The 16,593-nt window shown below is 35.1% G+C and overlaps 3 protein-coding genes across 4 annotated transcripts; 2 read left to right on the top strand and 1 right to left on the bottom strand.

Annotated features, from left to right (window-relative positions):
* Window positions 1-636: 636 nt before the first annotated feature.
* On the bottom strand, window positions 637-2,750 carry LOC124840312 (uncharacterized). The gene is made up of 2 exons (XM_047316355.2): window positions 2,477-2,750; window positions 637-2,243 (listed from the first exon to the last, which is right to left on the bottom strand). The coding sequence occupies exon 2, from the start codon at window positions 2,122-2,124 to the stop codon at window positions 1,054-1,056; it is 1,071 nt and encodes a 356-aa protein (XP_047172311.1). The 5' UTR covers window positions 2,125-2,243; window positions 2,477-2,750; the 3' UTR covers window positions 637-1,053.
* A 1,279-nt stretch (window positions 2,751-4,029) lies between these two features.
* LOC124840320 (small ribosomal subunit protein uS14z/uS14y/uS14x) lies at window positions 4,030-5,230 on the top strand. The gene is made up of 3 exons (XM_047316363.2): window positions 4,030-4,190; window positions 4,819-4,918; window positions 5,071-5,230. Exons 1-3 carry the CDS (start codon window positions 4,129-4,131, stop codon window positions 5,077-5,079), a joined length of 171 nt encoding a protein of 56 aa, XP_047172319.1. The 5' UTR covers window positions 4,030-4,128; the 3' UTR covers window positions 5,080-5,230.
* Window positions 5,231-11,315: 6,085 nt separating this feature from the next.
* On the top strand, window positions 11,316-16,507 carry QWRF2 (QWRF motif protein (DUF566)). 2 transcript variants are annotated; one of them, XM_047316334.2, is made up of 6 exons: window positions 11,316-12,960; window positions 14,129-14,248; window positions 14,582-14,698; window positions 14,779-14,868; window positions 15,805-15,915; window positions 16,002-16,507. In XM_047316334.2, the coding sequence occupies exons 1-6, from the start codon at window positions 11,572-11,574 to the stop codon at window positions 16,080-16,082; spliced, it is 1,908 nt and encodes a 635-aa protein (XP_047172290.2). In that variant the 5' UTR covers window positions 11,316-11,571; the 3' UTR covers window positions 16,083-16,507. The 2 variants fall into 2 exon arrangements, with proteins under 2 accessions (XP_047172290.2, XP_047172291.2); XM_047316335.2 differs by having other exon boundaries at window positions 11,321-12,960; window positions 15,808-15,915.
* Window positions 16,508-16,593: the final 86 nt, after the last annotated feature.

Raw genomic sequence — 16,593 nt, 5'->3', positions numbered from 1 at the left:
TTAGTAATATGTTCTTTTTGTTTGGCAATTGGGAATAGGTATTAAACTAATTTATATCATTCCCTCTGTAATTGAAATGTACAATTTACTTCTCTGCTATAAAAAGGATGTATCAGTATTGTAAAAGAATAATGATCGCAAAGGTTAGTGCACACAATACTTTTGTGTTGCAAACGTGGGTGCCAACAAGATTAACGCGACTATGGAAGTAAAAAAATGTTGGCTTTTAGCTAGAATATAGCACTGATGCATAGTGGACAGTAAACAAGGTCTTAGCTACGCGGAAATCTTTGTAGGGCTCTTTCTCCACTGAACATTGGATGAGTTGTAACGTTCAGTGCAAAACAGGATCAGGTTGCTCAGGGGAACCCGAGTCCAGTCGGGGTTTGTGGTTTCATGGACAACCTAAAAGCTCAACCGCTTGCCATATTACTCCTAAAAGCTGAACTACTTGCCATATTACAAGCCTAAGGCTTGCGTGGGAACGACCTCACGTGTAATCAAATTCCTTACACTCAAAATAGGATGCATTATTGACTACTGTTCTATTATAGCATCTATTTAAGAAGCCTATTGTCGCAGTGATCCAAAATCAATTCCGAAACCTGTTGTCAAATATAAACGACCAGCCATTGGTGAGATTTAGAACTCAGAATGCAACACTGTTATATTTCAATGAGGAATTGTTGAACTAAAACAAGTACAACAGAGAAGAGATGAAGAGAGAAACAAGAATAAGAACGGGATACCACGAAGAATGGGACCCTCTTGAAAGTGTGAAACAATGAACTTCTTAATCCTATCTAGAAGTTCACATATTTTCTGTATTAACATGACTCACTCCCTAGAAATCAGCAGCAATCTTTAAATCTAAAATCCTGTTGTTTATTGTTTTGGTAAACTGGGGAGCTTCAGGAGAAGACAAAAATCCAAATTTAAGTCAGCTAAAGCAAACGCTTCCGCATTCCAAGCTTTCAGCAATTGCAGATTACCAACTCCACCTTTAGATTTCAACTAGCAGTAAATATATGACCTACAGTAACATAGGCGGATTCAATCTTCAGAGGCACGTATGCAAATTTTCTCAAGTTGTATAGGCCAATCTGGTCCAAGAACTTTAGGATTTAATTCCATTGCAAGGCGAAAATCTAAAATAGATGCACCCGCAGATCCAGTTGCTTTTTGCATGCATCTTCCAGGTAGCAAAACATTTGAACCGGTCGCCATCTGCTTGTTTTGCTGTCTTAGGTGCTCATTTCTACATCTTGACCCAGCTAAATCCATAAAGGATTCAATCAATCTCTTCAGGTATGAATCCAGTGCATTATTCAATAGATTTACACAATCTACTGTCACGGTCAAACCCTCCTTCTCCAACTTTTGCTCCAGACGACTCCTCAAAGATCTGGTGTCAGGGAGATCTCCATTGGTGTGACAAGTCTCTGGATAACCTTTGCTACATAATGAAACATTAGAATGACGTCTTCCACCACGAACAAAATTCATCGATATACCAAGAGGAGCCGTAACAGGGCTTCTACTTTGAACGCTGGGGCTTCCAGCCATCTGTTCAACCTCCTCTCCTTCTTCAACGGAAATTGGAGGTCTACTGCCAAGGGAATTCAGTTCTGTCGCACTCTGCTGCTCCAGTGTTTTACATATAAATTCATCAGACGCAAGACCAAATTGGGGTTTTCCCAAGGGCCCCAAAGCATTTGGGCGGGCCTTGAACCTTCGGTCTCGAGCAGCTGAAGGGCCAATCCTCCGCAACGAAGGAGGAAACGCATCCCCATACAACGTTTGGATAGAACTCCTCTGCAACCCATTTGAATCCTTTACACTAAAAGCACTCCCTGCTTTTGCAGAGCCTCTCACTGGTGGGACTTTAGCCAGACACGCATTCTTCAAAATCGCTCTAATTAGTCGATTGTGAAGAGGGATATTTTCCCTCCCAATTATCACGATGCAAATTTTGTCAAACTCTGACTTGCTTATCTTTGAACTCAATAATCTTCGAAGCTGATCAAAGTACTTGTCAGCTCTCTGATGACCAACCTTCCTAACAATTAGAGCTTTCAGCTCCAATGTGTCAATTCGAGAATAGCTTCGTTTCGGTATCGTCATTTTGCCCAATAATATTCTTCTCACAATCACCGAGTCAAACTATAATCGTAATCTCATATGTTCCAGCAAATTCAAAACAAACGCTTCCTTAAACCCTAGTTCCGTAACAATATCCCAATCTGCAATTAATAAAGTTTTCAATCAGAAACCATAACCGAATTCAACTATTCACTAATTAGAATAGCAAATCAGATGACAATTGCTGGGAAGGACAGCATGCTTTCGGGGGAAATTGAAAATTGAATGAATTCGATAAATACAAGCACAATTATCAAAGAAGAAAGAAAACCCTTGCACGATTTTGAAGAAAGTTGGGAAAATCAATGAAGTTAGGGGAAAGAAAGATTCGTACCGTAATGGGCGGCCGGCGGTGGGAATTGACTACGAATAAAGCTTCTGCGCAGCACGATTGATATTGTAGTGGCGTGTGTTCCCTCCGATCGCGGTGGTTCGGAAGACGAAAGAGACCAAACCCTAACGGAAATTGATAATCGAAGAGGTGTGTGTTTCTCAGCACCCTGTTCTCAACCCAATCCTTCCCTCTTTGTTGTTAAGTTTGTCGTTCGCCCCCATTCCAATTTGCAACATTACAAGAAAAATGATGCCTCCTAAAGAATATAAGTTCTTCTAATCACTTATTCACTTGGCTCATGTCCATCCCACTTACACGTCTTATTCCTTAAGCTCGTTACTTTTGAATTCAATAAATGAACAAAAAATCATAATATAATGTAATATAAGAAACAAAAATACTAGAAGATTTTTTTTAATCTATGTTTATCATTTAAATATTATTTTTTTAATCATTTAATATTAATTTTTTATATTCATATCATTTTGTTGTCATATTTTCTAAAGAGTTAATTTATTCATTTATTTTTAAAAAAACATATTTTACTTTTCCTTTTATTGTTTAAATAATATTATTTTGAAAGATAATATATTTATTCTTTTACTCTCTTCTTTAAATATATTTTACTTTTTTTTTATTTCTTAAAATAATATTATTTCAAAAAAAAAATATTTACTCTTTTATCCATTTATTTTAAGAAACATATGATATACTCTTACTTTTTATTTCTTAAAATAATATTGTTTTAACTCTATTTAATACATTATAAATAATATTTGTTCATACTTTTTCCTTTAAGTAAATAATCATTTTAGTTTTTGAGTCAAACAAGAGCATGAGAATTGTCAAAAATATGGAAAAACTGTAGAAGATAGCACATGGAAATTGTAATAAATACGAATTTCTAATTTTTCTTTGGATAACATAAAGTAAGTAGGAAATCACCATCCCCAATTTCAGATATTTTAGTATAACTAAATCATACCATACGATTATTCTGTCTATACAGTATTATACACAAAGCTAAATAACACAAGTACAAATTTTGAAAATAATCAAAGCAATTACACGGGAAATCAACTTAAATTTGTAATTATTTATCCAAATGAAAATATTTGATTTCCTGAAATATTTGAAATAATAAATAAAAGTTGTGAAATAATTTTTTATAATAATATTAAACAAAATATTAATTAATTTTTTCCTATGTCACAAAAATAATTTTTCTTAAACCATATTTTTTTAATTGCAACTTATATTTTTATTATTACTAATTCGTAATATCCATTAATTTTAGGCTTTTACATTATATATATATATATATTTATTTATTTGTGTAAAACATATAAAGTATTTCTAAAAATATGTTGTTTATATATTTTTCATGAATTACTTATTATTGATTATGTTAGCCTTAGTAATATTTTTAGAGAATTGGTTAATCAAATTGAAAGAACTCATTAATTCAAGGCCCACAAAAATGCAACGTGAGGAGAGTTGGGCTAAAATTTAGCCCAATTAATATTTGACCCAACAAAACCCTAATTTTAGTGTTTGTCTATAAATTGATATCTGCAGACAGTGCCAAGGCTTCTCCTGCGTATTCTTAAGCTACCGTGTTGTTGGATCGAAACCTCCTCCGCGGCGCCGCAATGGGACACTCCAACGTTTGGAACTCTCACCCCAAAAATTATGGTCCTGGTTCTCGTACTTGGTATGTAACTGTTTAACTCCCATTTCAAGGCTTTAGCTTTTTAATCTCAATGTTTGTTTTTTTATCTCAAATATATATTACCCTTTAGTCGTTGCTCTTCCTGTATTTCGTTTTCCCTGATTTTAGATTGTATAATGGCACAGGTTAAGTCTGAAGAATTATGCTATGAATCGAAACTGCGTTTTTCTATTAGTTTTTTTGTTTCATTTGTTTTAATTTAATTTGGCTACTTGTTTACGACATTTATTTTGATGTCGAGTGTTTTGTTGCACCATATAAGTTTAATGATGATTCAATACATAAAGGTAGTTGGGTTCGGCTGATTCTATCGAGTGTTACCGTTTGCTTTAATTTGTTTTCCATTTTGCTGTGCTTGTAGACCGTGTTCATATTCTGAATGTAATCATGTGATGATTTGATCCATGTATTCTACCTACCTAGCTGCATATGGTTTTGGATTTTATTGCTATTATATTGCCACTGGATGAACATTTGAACTTTATACTGTTATGTTTTAGGTTGGTTTAGATGCGTTAGGTGCATTTGATGTTGTTTATCACATGTATTTTTTTGTTTTTAAATTATTCCAATGAGCACTGCTAATTGTTATTGTTTTTTGTTCTTGCAGCCGTGTGTGTGGAAACCCACATGGATTGATCCGGAAGTATGGCCTTATGTGCTGCAGGCAGTGCTTCCGTAGCAATGCCAAGGAGATTGGCTTCATCAAGGTATCTGTTTCTGCTATTCCCAATTTTATTCTTCTAACTAATTCAATGTGATATATGTGTCAATCTGTTACATGCATCTTGATAGGTTGATTTGCTTTGAGTCATGTAGCTGTCTTGCCGTTTGTTCTAATTACATTTTTTTGTTGTTGCAGTATCGCTAAGGAGCTCGTCACCTCCCTACCAATGTTTTTTTCTGGCCCTAGGATGTTCTGAGGATGTTATGTTTGAAGAAACTTGAGACTTTATTTTGTCAGACTTAATTTGTGGATCTAAGAATTACTTTTAAATATAGTGTTTTGAACTTGACTTCTATGAGTGATCCTTTAATCATTCTCCATTTTATGCATATGCATCATACGATTATAGATTGATTTTAGTTTTGAATCATCTAATAATATGGAGTGATTAATCAAACACACGATTTTGCAATTGCTGATTGGTATTAAATACCGAAATGATAAGACAGATAAATATATTGTCATGCAATATTGTCCTTGACGCTACAATCAATTTTTTTTAACAGACTCCTAATTAATTGACGTAGAATCGTGTTTAGACGAGTATTTCCAAGGAAAAAATAGGAACGGAACCCATAAACCGCTTTAATTGTTTCTGTAGGTTAATTTTCTGCTACTTTTCTTTTAACAGAAAAAGAAGTATGTTAAGTTTGGAAGTTCTGGTCGAGTAGTATTCCAGTATTTACTCACGCATTCAGCTTAACGTCTGAGAAATTAACGAGAACATTGGTTCTTGGTTAGTCCTGGCCTTTCTCCAGTAGTGTTGTTTGAGCTAATTTGTGAGACAAGATGAATATGGAAATCTGGGGTGTCTAGTTTTCCTGTTTTGCGTAATGCAGCTGAATAAAATTGACATGTGCCAATCTCGTCGAAATAAATAAGTTATGGATAATGAATGGAAGCACGATTGAATTGGACATTGGTGGAAAAAATTGGTACGAACTGGTTATGTTAATCTCGTTGCCGTGGATTTAATGAACTTGTTGGCTTCATAGGGTGCGACCCACAGACAGCCAGAGAGAGTGAAAGCACATAAACGATCAAGTGACCTGCTTTATAAGTTGTACCAACTACTAAATGCAGAGTTCCAATTTCCTTCTTCTTGAAGGCAACTCAGCATCTTACTTTTTTGTATTATTCTTCTTTTCATGCATGATGACCACACCTGCCATTCTTCAATATTTTTTCATTTCTGCTTTTTCACCTTATCCGTCTCCATCATAACTTTTACTGTGCAGGCCCCAACATCTGGAATCATCACTACTTTGTAACCAAAACCAATAGAACAGTTGATTGCTTAGGTTTAATAAATCTCCATTACCATAATAGGTTGAAAGCAGAAGTATGGAAATTATATTATGCTGCATTACTAAATTTCGATATGAAGTATCTTGTTAACAACGTCAGATTTTGATGGAAACCTGTAACTATAAACAAATTGCAAAGGATAAGGATTCGTTAAGGTAGTGTGATCCATAAAAGACAAGAGTGGCACGAGCGGTACTTTTTTATTGGTAAGATGTTGCAAAAGAGAAAAGGTGTGGTGAAGTGATTAAATCTATAGAAACAAATGGTACATCTACTAGTCTAAAATTTTACACTAACTATTTAAAAGATAACAACTTCTGTGATTTTATAATAGCTATTTTAAATATCATATCTATAATTTCAATTGAATATCTATAATATACAGAAATTAAACTCAAATTTGAACAGATCATAGTGGTCCTTATGATAACTAACATAAGGGAATAAAAGAAATACTTTCCACTCTGCGAATCACCTAATTCGGGAGCATGGAGAGTTAGTTCTAAAGCTGTGCACAGGGTCCACTCCTAACCAACTTATTGCATCACCCCAAAATGTTTTAAAGGAAGATCTTATCCCCAAAATGAGTTCTACTACGTATGATGTTGTGTCACGGCTTTCAGACATAGTTTAAGGATGAGTTAGAGAGAGAATCACAATTTGTAGTACTTATGGAAAAATGCAGATGATTTAAATCCATATTTATGGACTTCTTGGGAAAGTGTTCATACTCTGTTGAAGAGATCCAAGTAGAAGGATTGAATGCACAAACAACGAGTTTGTTGTATCATAATAAGCAAGTAGTGACCGTGCAAGAGGTGACCTCTTAAATGGTATACTGTATAGTGCATGACTTTTGAAAAGAATATTTCGTTACACAAGTAAGCTGTCATTTTCGGTATCCCTTTCTCCTAACAAAAATTGGACTGTTCACAGATTATGATGATTGAACTTTTCACTGAATTTTATGCTGCGTTAATAATTATAGTCCAGTAATATTTTTGCCCAGCACTGCTTTAAGATAGGAATAGAAGAGGGTGGTAACAAGGCTCTTTGTATTGGTTGCTTATTTTGAAGTGGCCTAAACATTTCCAAAATGTCTACATTAAGTTACTCTGAGATTACACCATCAAATCTTCTATAAGGGGATGATGACCCTTGGAGTTTTTGCTTTTTAATTAATGAGATGTATTATGAAAATGAATGATTTTATAGAAACTTAGCCTCTAAGAGTATTCAATTTATCCATATTAGGGTAGGGTGGTACAAAATTCAAGTTACTTTTCTTTTTGTTTTGGTTGTGTCGTCAAATGTAGTCATCCTCCAAAACAAGAATGAAAACCAAAATGTTAAGCCATAAAATAGGAAATTCCATAGAATGAGGTTCTTTTCTTAAGTACTCAAAGAATTAACTCAACAAATCAATTATCAGGAATCTTGAATCTTTGGCTTCAAGTGTTATTAACCCCAGCTTAATATAATAATTATCACATTTTTGAGCATGCAGAATAGCCGCCAACACAGACACCAACTTTGAGCCCCAAAGTTGCTTATCACATTTTTTCCCTCTCTCTCCCATTGATAAAATAATCACACACTTTCCTTGGTAGGGTTGAGTTGGAAAGGAGAAGCAAAGTTGGAAAGCTATGGGACAGAGGAAGAATTATTTCCTTAAGCCTATAATAACTTCCGAAGCAAAGTTAATTAATACCCTATAAACGGACATCTATGAGTGTGTGTGTTTACTTTTTATCCAATTATTCCATTGAGTGTAACTTAAGTTATATGCCTTCAAAGAATTATGCCTTTCTCATCTTTCCGTGATACATTTGGCAGGGATTCGTCAATCAAATACCATAACCATATCTTCTTTTTTTAAGTGTTTTCTAATGCTAAACATGAATTACAATCAATCAATAAATCAATGAATGTTAACTGAAGTGAGTGCTTCATCTAAAACTATTCACAATTATGAATATGAACCTGTAGTTTTTATACAGAATCAATATTATCTGGCTATGAGCAGTGTGCAGCAGAAAACAAGTAAGAAACTCAGGACTGAACAATCAGTGTCCTTCTCCGTTGAAGTAGCTGGTTGGGGTTGATAATCATGTTGGTCTAACATCTAACTAATTATCAGTTAACAGGAAAACAAAGAAGAATTCAACCAACCCCAAGTCCTAAGTTTGTTGTGAGTTCTATTGTTTATAGGATCACCTGGAAACTATTTTGGATAGAGACGTCTCTAGGCATAGGCAAATGCTAAAGTAATTATGGATCTGATGCCACATTATCACAATATGGAACACATTTTTCTCATAAATGGAAAGAAGAGTAAAATTAGACTATAAAGGAAAGGAAAGGGTTGCTTCAATACAAGTCAAGATTTGGAATTATATGCAAATACTGAAAAGCCTAATATTATGTTTTATCAAATAAACCAGTACCTTACAAGTTTCAGAAATCTTAAATATAGCACTACTTTAATCACTTAACTCAATTGTTAATCTACTTGGTAAATTCATCTCAGTTAGAATAACTGTGAACCCGTGACAACAGCAAGGAATAATTTTAATGTAGTCCATTAATTAAATAAGTGAAGAGCTAAGCCCTCAGCCTAGGAAATAGTCACCATCTTAACTATTTTTAAAAGAGAAGATGCTTTGAGATCAAACAAGAAGCAAGCAGATGCGTTTTTTATCTGAATGAAATGCAGTAGAAGATAGAGAGGGTAGAAGAAAACCAAAGGTTGGAGAGAAGAAGGAAGAAAGTGGAGGGAGGATGTTGATATTAAGAAATAATGAGATGCGTTCAATGGTTGCAATGAATGGCGTAGATGGAGAGTGACAGAAAGGGATGTGGCATCTTAATCTAGTTATAATAATAAATTGATTATAGCTTAGCTTGCAAAAATCACAATTAGGCAACATTGCCTTTCTGGTTGATAACGCCTAAGCTTTTTGGGCATTTCACTGATAGCATCAACCACTGTATTTGATTTAGAGCTCCTTTCATTATGGTTAGCTCATTCATCTCTTTCCCAATGAAGTGATCCATCTATCTCACGTCACACCACTGCCAAATCTTACTCTATATACGCATTCTTATATTTTATACACACCATATACACACGTGAAATCACACGACATCACATAGTAAATATACAGTGAAGTCCTTCTTGTATTCTTTGATACGAAATCAAACATGCTACTACATATTATAATACCTTTGAGTTATAATTAAAATTAATGTTTCACAACGACATGAAAAAGACAACCATGTAATCCTCATGGCAGAAATAGCTAAATCCAAACAATGTCTGTAGCTGTGGGTTGAATCTTGTGACTGACTAATTTTGGAAGCTACCTACACAATCAGTGCTTAATTCACTAACACACGGAATAAGAAGGAAATAGCGGAAATGGGGTTGTGAATATTGAGAATAATTTGTGTATACTTAAATAAGTGTTGGTTTTTCCTTATTCATGTACTTGTAGCTGTGGAAATGTATCATTCATGACAGTGGCTTAGCCGAAGACTTGAAGGGAACACCATTAGTGTCATGTTTGGTAAGCAGAAAATGAAAATAAAATGAGATATGTAATGTAATGTAATGTATTTAAGTTTAATTGAAGTTTAAAAATGTGGCCTACTTGCTTTCTTTGTTTTCAAATCTCTCCTACCAAATGTTTTGAAATGCCAAGCTACTAACTGAACCGAGAATTCCATGAAAATAAGAAAGAGTTTGAATGTTTGAAGAGAGCATAAATTGATGCAGTATCAGTTTACGAAAGGGATGGCCGTGATTGGTGAAAGCTCCATTTATGGTCAGAATTTATGAAAACTATAATTAGTTACCGAAAGAAGGTTTATTTTTTAATTACTCTTTAATTATGTGTTGGTATAAAGTAACGTAATCATATATTTGCTATTAATTTCTTTCGGTAACTTGACAACATAAAAACGATGCCATTAACAATACTCTACTTTTACATATTAAATTAAACTACATTTTCTAGAGTGTGACAACTTTTTAGCTAATTCTCCCTTAAAGAATGCTATATGCCTTATTCTTAAATTATTCTAAAATTATATTGAAAAAACAATGTATCATGCATTACGCCAATAACTTACTGGCATTTCAATGTAAAGAAAGTATATTGTTGGCCGAAAAGAGTTTGAATTAAAGAAAGACATGCGATTCTCCTTACTAAAAAGTTAAGCATGTCTCAAAGTAATACCTTGATTTAATATATAATAATAAAATAACTTCGATTTAAAGAGAACGTTTAAAAGTTGATGGAAAATTAATTTGACATGATTTTATTAGAAAATATAGCCATGTACATTTTTTTTTGGAATAAAATTTAACATAAAAAGGAGATATATTTTAATGTAATTTTTTTTTGGGTATTTATGTAGTAGATTGATTTTTTTTAATATAACAACTAAAATTAATAAAACTCAAAAGAAAATAAATATTCTATATAAAAATAAATAGTTTCAATATACTTTTTATAGTTTAAAATGTTTTTCTATGCAGTATAACGTACGTCAATCTCATAATTTTAATTTTTCAAAATTTTGATTATTCTCTATACATTTTACTTCACTTTAAAATACCTACTAGCACTAATTCAAAATCAAATCCATCCAATGAGAGAAACAAAAACATCTTTACAGTGAACTAAATTTGAACTAGTAAGAAACTTTAACTATGAAGCTTTTTTCCATTATGGTTAAATGGTAGTACTATTTTATTTTATTTTAAAATTTCCATTCCTTTTATACATACAACATATGTATATATTATATTCATTTTTTGTTTTTTTCTTCCCTTCCTTAGAAGTAAAAGGAAGCGATAAATTTTAACATAGCATGGCATAATTAGGTTACACACTAAGAATAAAATGGCACATTGTAAGGTAAAGGAATATTAAGAAGAAGAAAAAGTAATAAACAATAAACTTAGGAATAACAGAGTTATTAACATTAACACCTCATAACGTTTCTCCAAAGACTCACTCACCTGTGGAACACTCCACTCTACACGTTATATTACACACTCTCTGTATTTCTATTTTTATTTTTGTTTTCTCTTTTTTAATTAACACCTACTTCCCTTTCTCTTTCTCTTTCTCTCCAAAATCCCACACCCTGCATCGCTATTTCTCTCACTCACTCACTGTTCCTCTCAAATGCTGAATCTGAACCACACCCACTGATCTGCAGGGTGGAAAACAGGGTCAAGATTTGAGCTTTGGGGAATGAGAAAAGGAAAACCCTCATGAGAGAGGCAATGTGAGGGAAGGTTCTAAGCTTTAGGAAATGGTGGCTGCCATTTCGGAAGACCCATTGACCTCTTCTGAGAAAGACAACAACAGCAGCAATGGCACCATACCCAGAAGACCAAAGGGTAGGCAAGTTTCTTCAAGGTACATGTCTCACTCTCCTTCACCCTCGCCTTCTTCAACCACAACAACAACAACAACTTCAACCTCAACATCAACGACAAGTTCTTCTTCTCGTCGATTCCCTTCCCCTCTTCTTTCTCATTCCACCAATTCCTCTACCCCTTTGGTACCAAAGCGTTCCCAATCGGTGGACCGTCGCCACCCGCGCCCCTCAACGCCGCTTCCCGAGGCGGCAAAGCTTCTGGTGACTTCCACTCGGAGCCTGTCGGTTTCCTTTCAAGGAGAGGCCTTTTCGCTGCCCATTAGCAAGACCAAAGCCACCGCCGCCACCCCTCCGCCGCGGAAGGCCGCGACGCCGGAGCGACGGAGGGCCACTCCAGTGAAGGGGGAGAATTCAAGGCCTGTGGATCAGCATCGGTGGCCGGCGAGGACCAGGCAAGTGGATCATCTTTCCAAGAGTGTGGATATCAGTGATAAGAAGAAGGTTGTTGGGAATGGGTTTGGGAAAGTGGTGAGGGATTTGCAGAAGTCAATGGTGGTGGAAGGTGAAAAGAGAAGGGCTTCTTTTGATGGGTTAGGAGGGTTGAGTTTGGATTTGGGGAAAGTTGAGTTGTTGAAGGGTAATAGTAATGCTAATAATAATTCTATTACCAATGCTAATAATCATAATAATAATGACGGTGGTGGTGGGAATTTGGTGAGTAAGTCTTCAATGTCTTGTGATCTCACTGCTTCTGATACTGATAGTGTTTCCTCTGGGAGCACTTCTGGAGCACATGACTCTTCCGGGGCTGTCAAGGGCCCTAAGGAGCCTCGTGGCATTGTCATGTCTGCCAGGTTTTGGCAGGAAACTAATAGTCGGCTTCGCCGTCTGCAGGACCCTGGTTCACCCTTGTCCACCAGCCCTGCTTCTAGGATCGGGTTGCCAAACAAAAATGCACAGTTGAAAAGATATAACAGTGATGGTCCTATGTTGTCGCCACGAACTGTGGCTTCTCCTGTCAGGGGGAGTGTGAATGCTCGGCCTGCTTCGCCGAGTAAGCTTTGGGCAGGATCCTCTCCTTCAAGAGGGATGCCTAGTCCTGCTAGGGTGAGAAGCACAGTTGCCAGCGCCATCAATAGTGGTTCGGGTAACTCACCATCCATTCTTAGCTTCTCCGCTGATGTGCGGAGAGGGAAGATTGGGGAAGATCGGATATTTGATGCACATACATTGAGGCTTCTGTATAACCGGTATGTTCAGTGGCGGTTCGTGAATGCTAGGGCGGATGCTACATTTATGGTGCAGAAACTAAATGCTGAGGTATGGTTAAATGTGTATTAAGGCATGCCATATTTAGTACGTATTGTAGTTGCTGTTATCTGTTTTTGACATTAATGTGTCTAATTGTTAGTTATTTTGGTAATTGTATTGTTTAGTGCTTGTATATTGTAGCGTGTTTTGTGGAGTGATTCAGATTAACAGGTCACACTTGTAACACTCAATAGAATACAATGTGCTTAGGAATGCGTTAGAAAACTATATTTGAGATGCACTGTGCTAGAAGTTTAGGCTGCTAAGGTCATAAGATCAATGTAATGCCTCATTTTCAAGGAAATACGCTAGCTTACAAAATACTGATCGGCTAATACGGTGAAAATTGTTATAGTTATAACTTTTCTTGAATGTAGCATCTAAACCTGGAAAATGTAGATAGTATTTCTCATCTATGTTCATTGCTCGTAAGTGCTTGAAGATTTCAAAGAATTATCGTTATGATTGCAGATAGATTGTGGCAGGCTTGTTAGAGAAAGGTGTGGACTTTTAAATAACGGTTGATGAGAAGTTATCTTTGTTGCTAGTGACTTGATGAGGATGATGTTTTGTGAAAAGTTATCATGTAGAAATGTATAGGTAGTGGTGTCCCATATTTGGTTCATGTTTGCAATTTCTTACAAGTAGAGGTTTAGGAGTGATTCAAACGGAAATGTAAACTCTTCAACCTTCTATCTGTGTGAACCAAAAGAACATATAAAATGCAGGGATAAAGGGTGTCTTTGAATACTCGTACACTTAAGTATATATACAGAAAATAGAAGGTGGAGGAAGTGTACCTTGCATAAGACTCTTGGTATATAGCTTGACCTAATATCTTGTTGATCTTTGAGTCAGGTATATAAGGAAGTTGACACCACTTAATCTTTCTTACATCAATTTGTAGGCCCCAGAAATGTACAGGTCTTAGTGACATTCAACAATTGTATTCATGATTAGTGTTCTGAAATCTTTATCATGATAGACGGTCACACATATCCAGAAGTTATGTTTTTTGTATGTATATATCTACATGCACATTTAATTTGTCGTGTTGTGAAATGTTTTACTCCCACTATGTTTGGGATGACAATCCCTATGCCTTTGGGTGATAGCAATTACAGTACTTCACCTCCTAATAACTATAGTTTGACCTAAATTATTTTTATTATGGCAGAGACATTTGTGGAATGCATGGGTAACAATTTCAGAACTTCGGCATTCAGTCATACTTAAAAGAATCAAGCTTGTATTACTGAGGCAAAAGTTGAAGTTAACTTCCATTCTTAAAGGACAGGTATGATTCAGCGTTTTCAATTTTAAAATAATGTCTCTTGTGCAATGAATGTAACTTGTGAAAGGTGTTGCTTGATAAAATTCACATTTTAATCTGTACTGCTTTTCTGTTATAAATAATTGCTTGCTGTTGAAGTGCATTTCCTGTTTATGAATTGATGCAAATTTGACTATTTGATAATATTATAGCAATTTAATATTGTTACTTCGAAGCATATCTTGTAAGAATTAAATGTTATTTTTACTTGAGTTGATAGCCGTAATCAGCATTCATCAAGTCATTTGATCAGTTAGTTCTATCATCATAATCAAAGTTTATTTTTCTTGGATATAGATTTCTTATTTGGAGGAATGGGCCCTTCTAGATAGAGATCACTCCAGTTCTTTGCTTGGAGCAACTGAAGCTTTGAAGGCCAGTACACTCCGTCTTCCGGTTGTTGAAAAAGCAATAGTATGTGCTACATTTTTTTTTTATGCTATACACTATTTTAGAAATAGACTATCAAATTTTGAACTGTTATTGTTTATCAGGCTGATGTACCAAATCTAAAGGATGCTTTGGGGTCAGCAGTTGATGTGATGCAGGCAATGGCATCCTCAATATACTCTCTTTCTTCAAAGGTGATTTTTTTTTTTATTTCTTCTGTATGTTTCTTTACAAGTTACGGTGATGTTTCAATTGTCAGTTTAGATGTGCAACGTCTGCATGAAACCCATATATCTATAATTTATTTTTCGGACTTCTGTTTGATATTTGAAGTAGTACTTTGCTTGTTTCAGTCATTAGTCAAATTGTGTCAAGTCAGTTGATGCTTTTTTCTTTACTGTTAATATTATTCCAACTTTTTTGAAAACATATATTAAATTTAACTATAGTCACTTGTTTGACCTAAACTTTCCAATACATACTAGTTACTATGTTTGGGTAAGCTATCCTTATTTTTTGTATTGTCAGTATTTGATGTGCTGCTGTTTGTTGCATGTTAATGCCTATTTTACTTTTTTTATGCTCTACCTCCTCCTTTTGAGTTGTGGCAATTGAATGTTCAGGCGTGTTGTTAAAAAAAGACAATAATTTGGAATTCCTTTGTGGCTTGATGCTTGGCAGTTGCATTTTCTTTAACCTGTTTTGAATTTTCACATTCTTTACTGAATTTGTTGATTTATGGCTCCTTGAACCATTTCTTGGTTAATAATATAGGTGCTCTAAACCTATGCATTATTGCCTGGGTTCATTTCTGCAACCATCATATTCTTTTACTTGCTGCAGTAAACTTTCCATCTAATATGATGTAGACAGATTAAGTCTAACATCTAAGCTCACTAGGTTGGGTGAGTTACATAGACTATTTAACACCATTTAGCTCTATAGAACAACCAAATCGTAGCAAAAGCATTGACTAGAACCTCATTGACACCTTTGTTTTATTCACATTACTGTTGCTCTAGACCAATCACTGACTTGTTCATTTAGTTCCATGTGGAATTGACCTTTGGGTTACAGATATGCATTTGTTTGCACTTGTGGTGGTATATCTGAACACATTGAGTTTCTAGCAGGTGGAAGAAACTAACTGCTTGGTGGCGGAAATCCTAAAGGTGACCTCAAAAGAAAGGTTCTTGCTTGAACATTGCAAGGAGTTTTTGTCCTCGTTAGCAGCCATGCAGGTAAATCATGTTTCCTTGAAGCTCTATCTAATTCTGATATGCTGCATCAATGCTTATTGCTATTTTGAATCTAATAAATCTGGCAGGTCAAGGATTGTAGCTTAAGAACACATACGTTACAACTTTCGCGTGCGCCAAATTCCAGCTGCCTGACAACACGTGTGTAGAACTGATCTTATTTGACTGCTCACTCTTAATGCTAACACTACTCCCAGCCTTTTATTTTCCACGGGGTGGAGATATAACACCGAAGGTAATAAGAATGGAACGGAGTTAATAGCTAGCTTTTGGTGTTCATTTGACATTTTTGAAACCTTTTGTGGCCTTGTATGTCGTGTGTAGTATATCTCTGTGTCTGAATATTACAATTTACAAAGGAAAAGAGGTGGCTTTTCGCTCACTAGTTAGCTAGCTGTATACAATTACCTTGTCATTTGAGGAAAAGCGGGTGTCTATGTATATATCTATATGTAATCAACTAATCATTGTTTATTAGGTAGTTTGCTGCTTAGATCTTCATTTGAATCCCTGGTATATGTCTTTACTGTATTTTGTCAATGTAGTTTTAGCAACCAGAGACATGATTTTTGCATATCATCGGTGTCATTATTCGTCTTGGACTGTCAAATTGCTAACTGGTGGGAGAACATATGTTTGAAGTTGTCTATGAACTTCGTT

The sequence above is a fragment of the Vigna umbellata genome, chromosome 8 (assembly GCF_029865625.1).
Source record: "Vigna umbellata cultivar VRB3 chromosome 8, Vumbellata_1.0, whole genome shotgun sequence".
Classification (NCBI taxonomy): Eukaryota; Viridiplantae; Streptophyta; class Magnoliopsida; order Fabales; family Fabaceae; genus Vigna; species Vigna umbellata.
Note: the sequence above shows the minus strand (reverse complement) of the source record. Positions and strands in the feature narration are given on the sequence as shown.

Coding starts and splice junctions, on each gene's coding strand:
- LOC124840312 (XM_047316355.2), bottom strand. CDS start 2,124: ATGACGATACCGAAACGAAGCTATTCTCGAATTGACACATTGGAGCTG.
- QWRF2 (XM_047316334.2), top strand. CDS start 11,572: ATGGTGGCTGCCATTTCGGAAGACCCATTGACCTCTTCTGAGAAAGAC. Junction 14,869..15,804: donor TATACTCTCTTTCTTCAAAG/GTGATTTTTTTT, acceptor TTGAGTTTCTAG/CAGGTGGAAGAAACTAACTG. Junction 15,916..16,001: donor CCTCGTTAGCAGCCATGCAG/GTAAATCATGTT, acceptor TAAATCTGGCAG/GTCAAGGATTGTAGCTTAAG.
- LOC124840320 (XM_047316363.2), top strand. CDS start 4,129: ATGGGACACTCCAACGTTTGGAACTCTCACCCCAAAAATTATGGTCCT. Junction 4,191..4,818: donor GGTCCTGGTTCTCGTACTTG/GTATGTAACTGT, acceptor TTGTTCTTGCAG/CCGTGTGTGTGGAAACCCAC.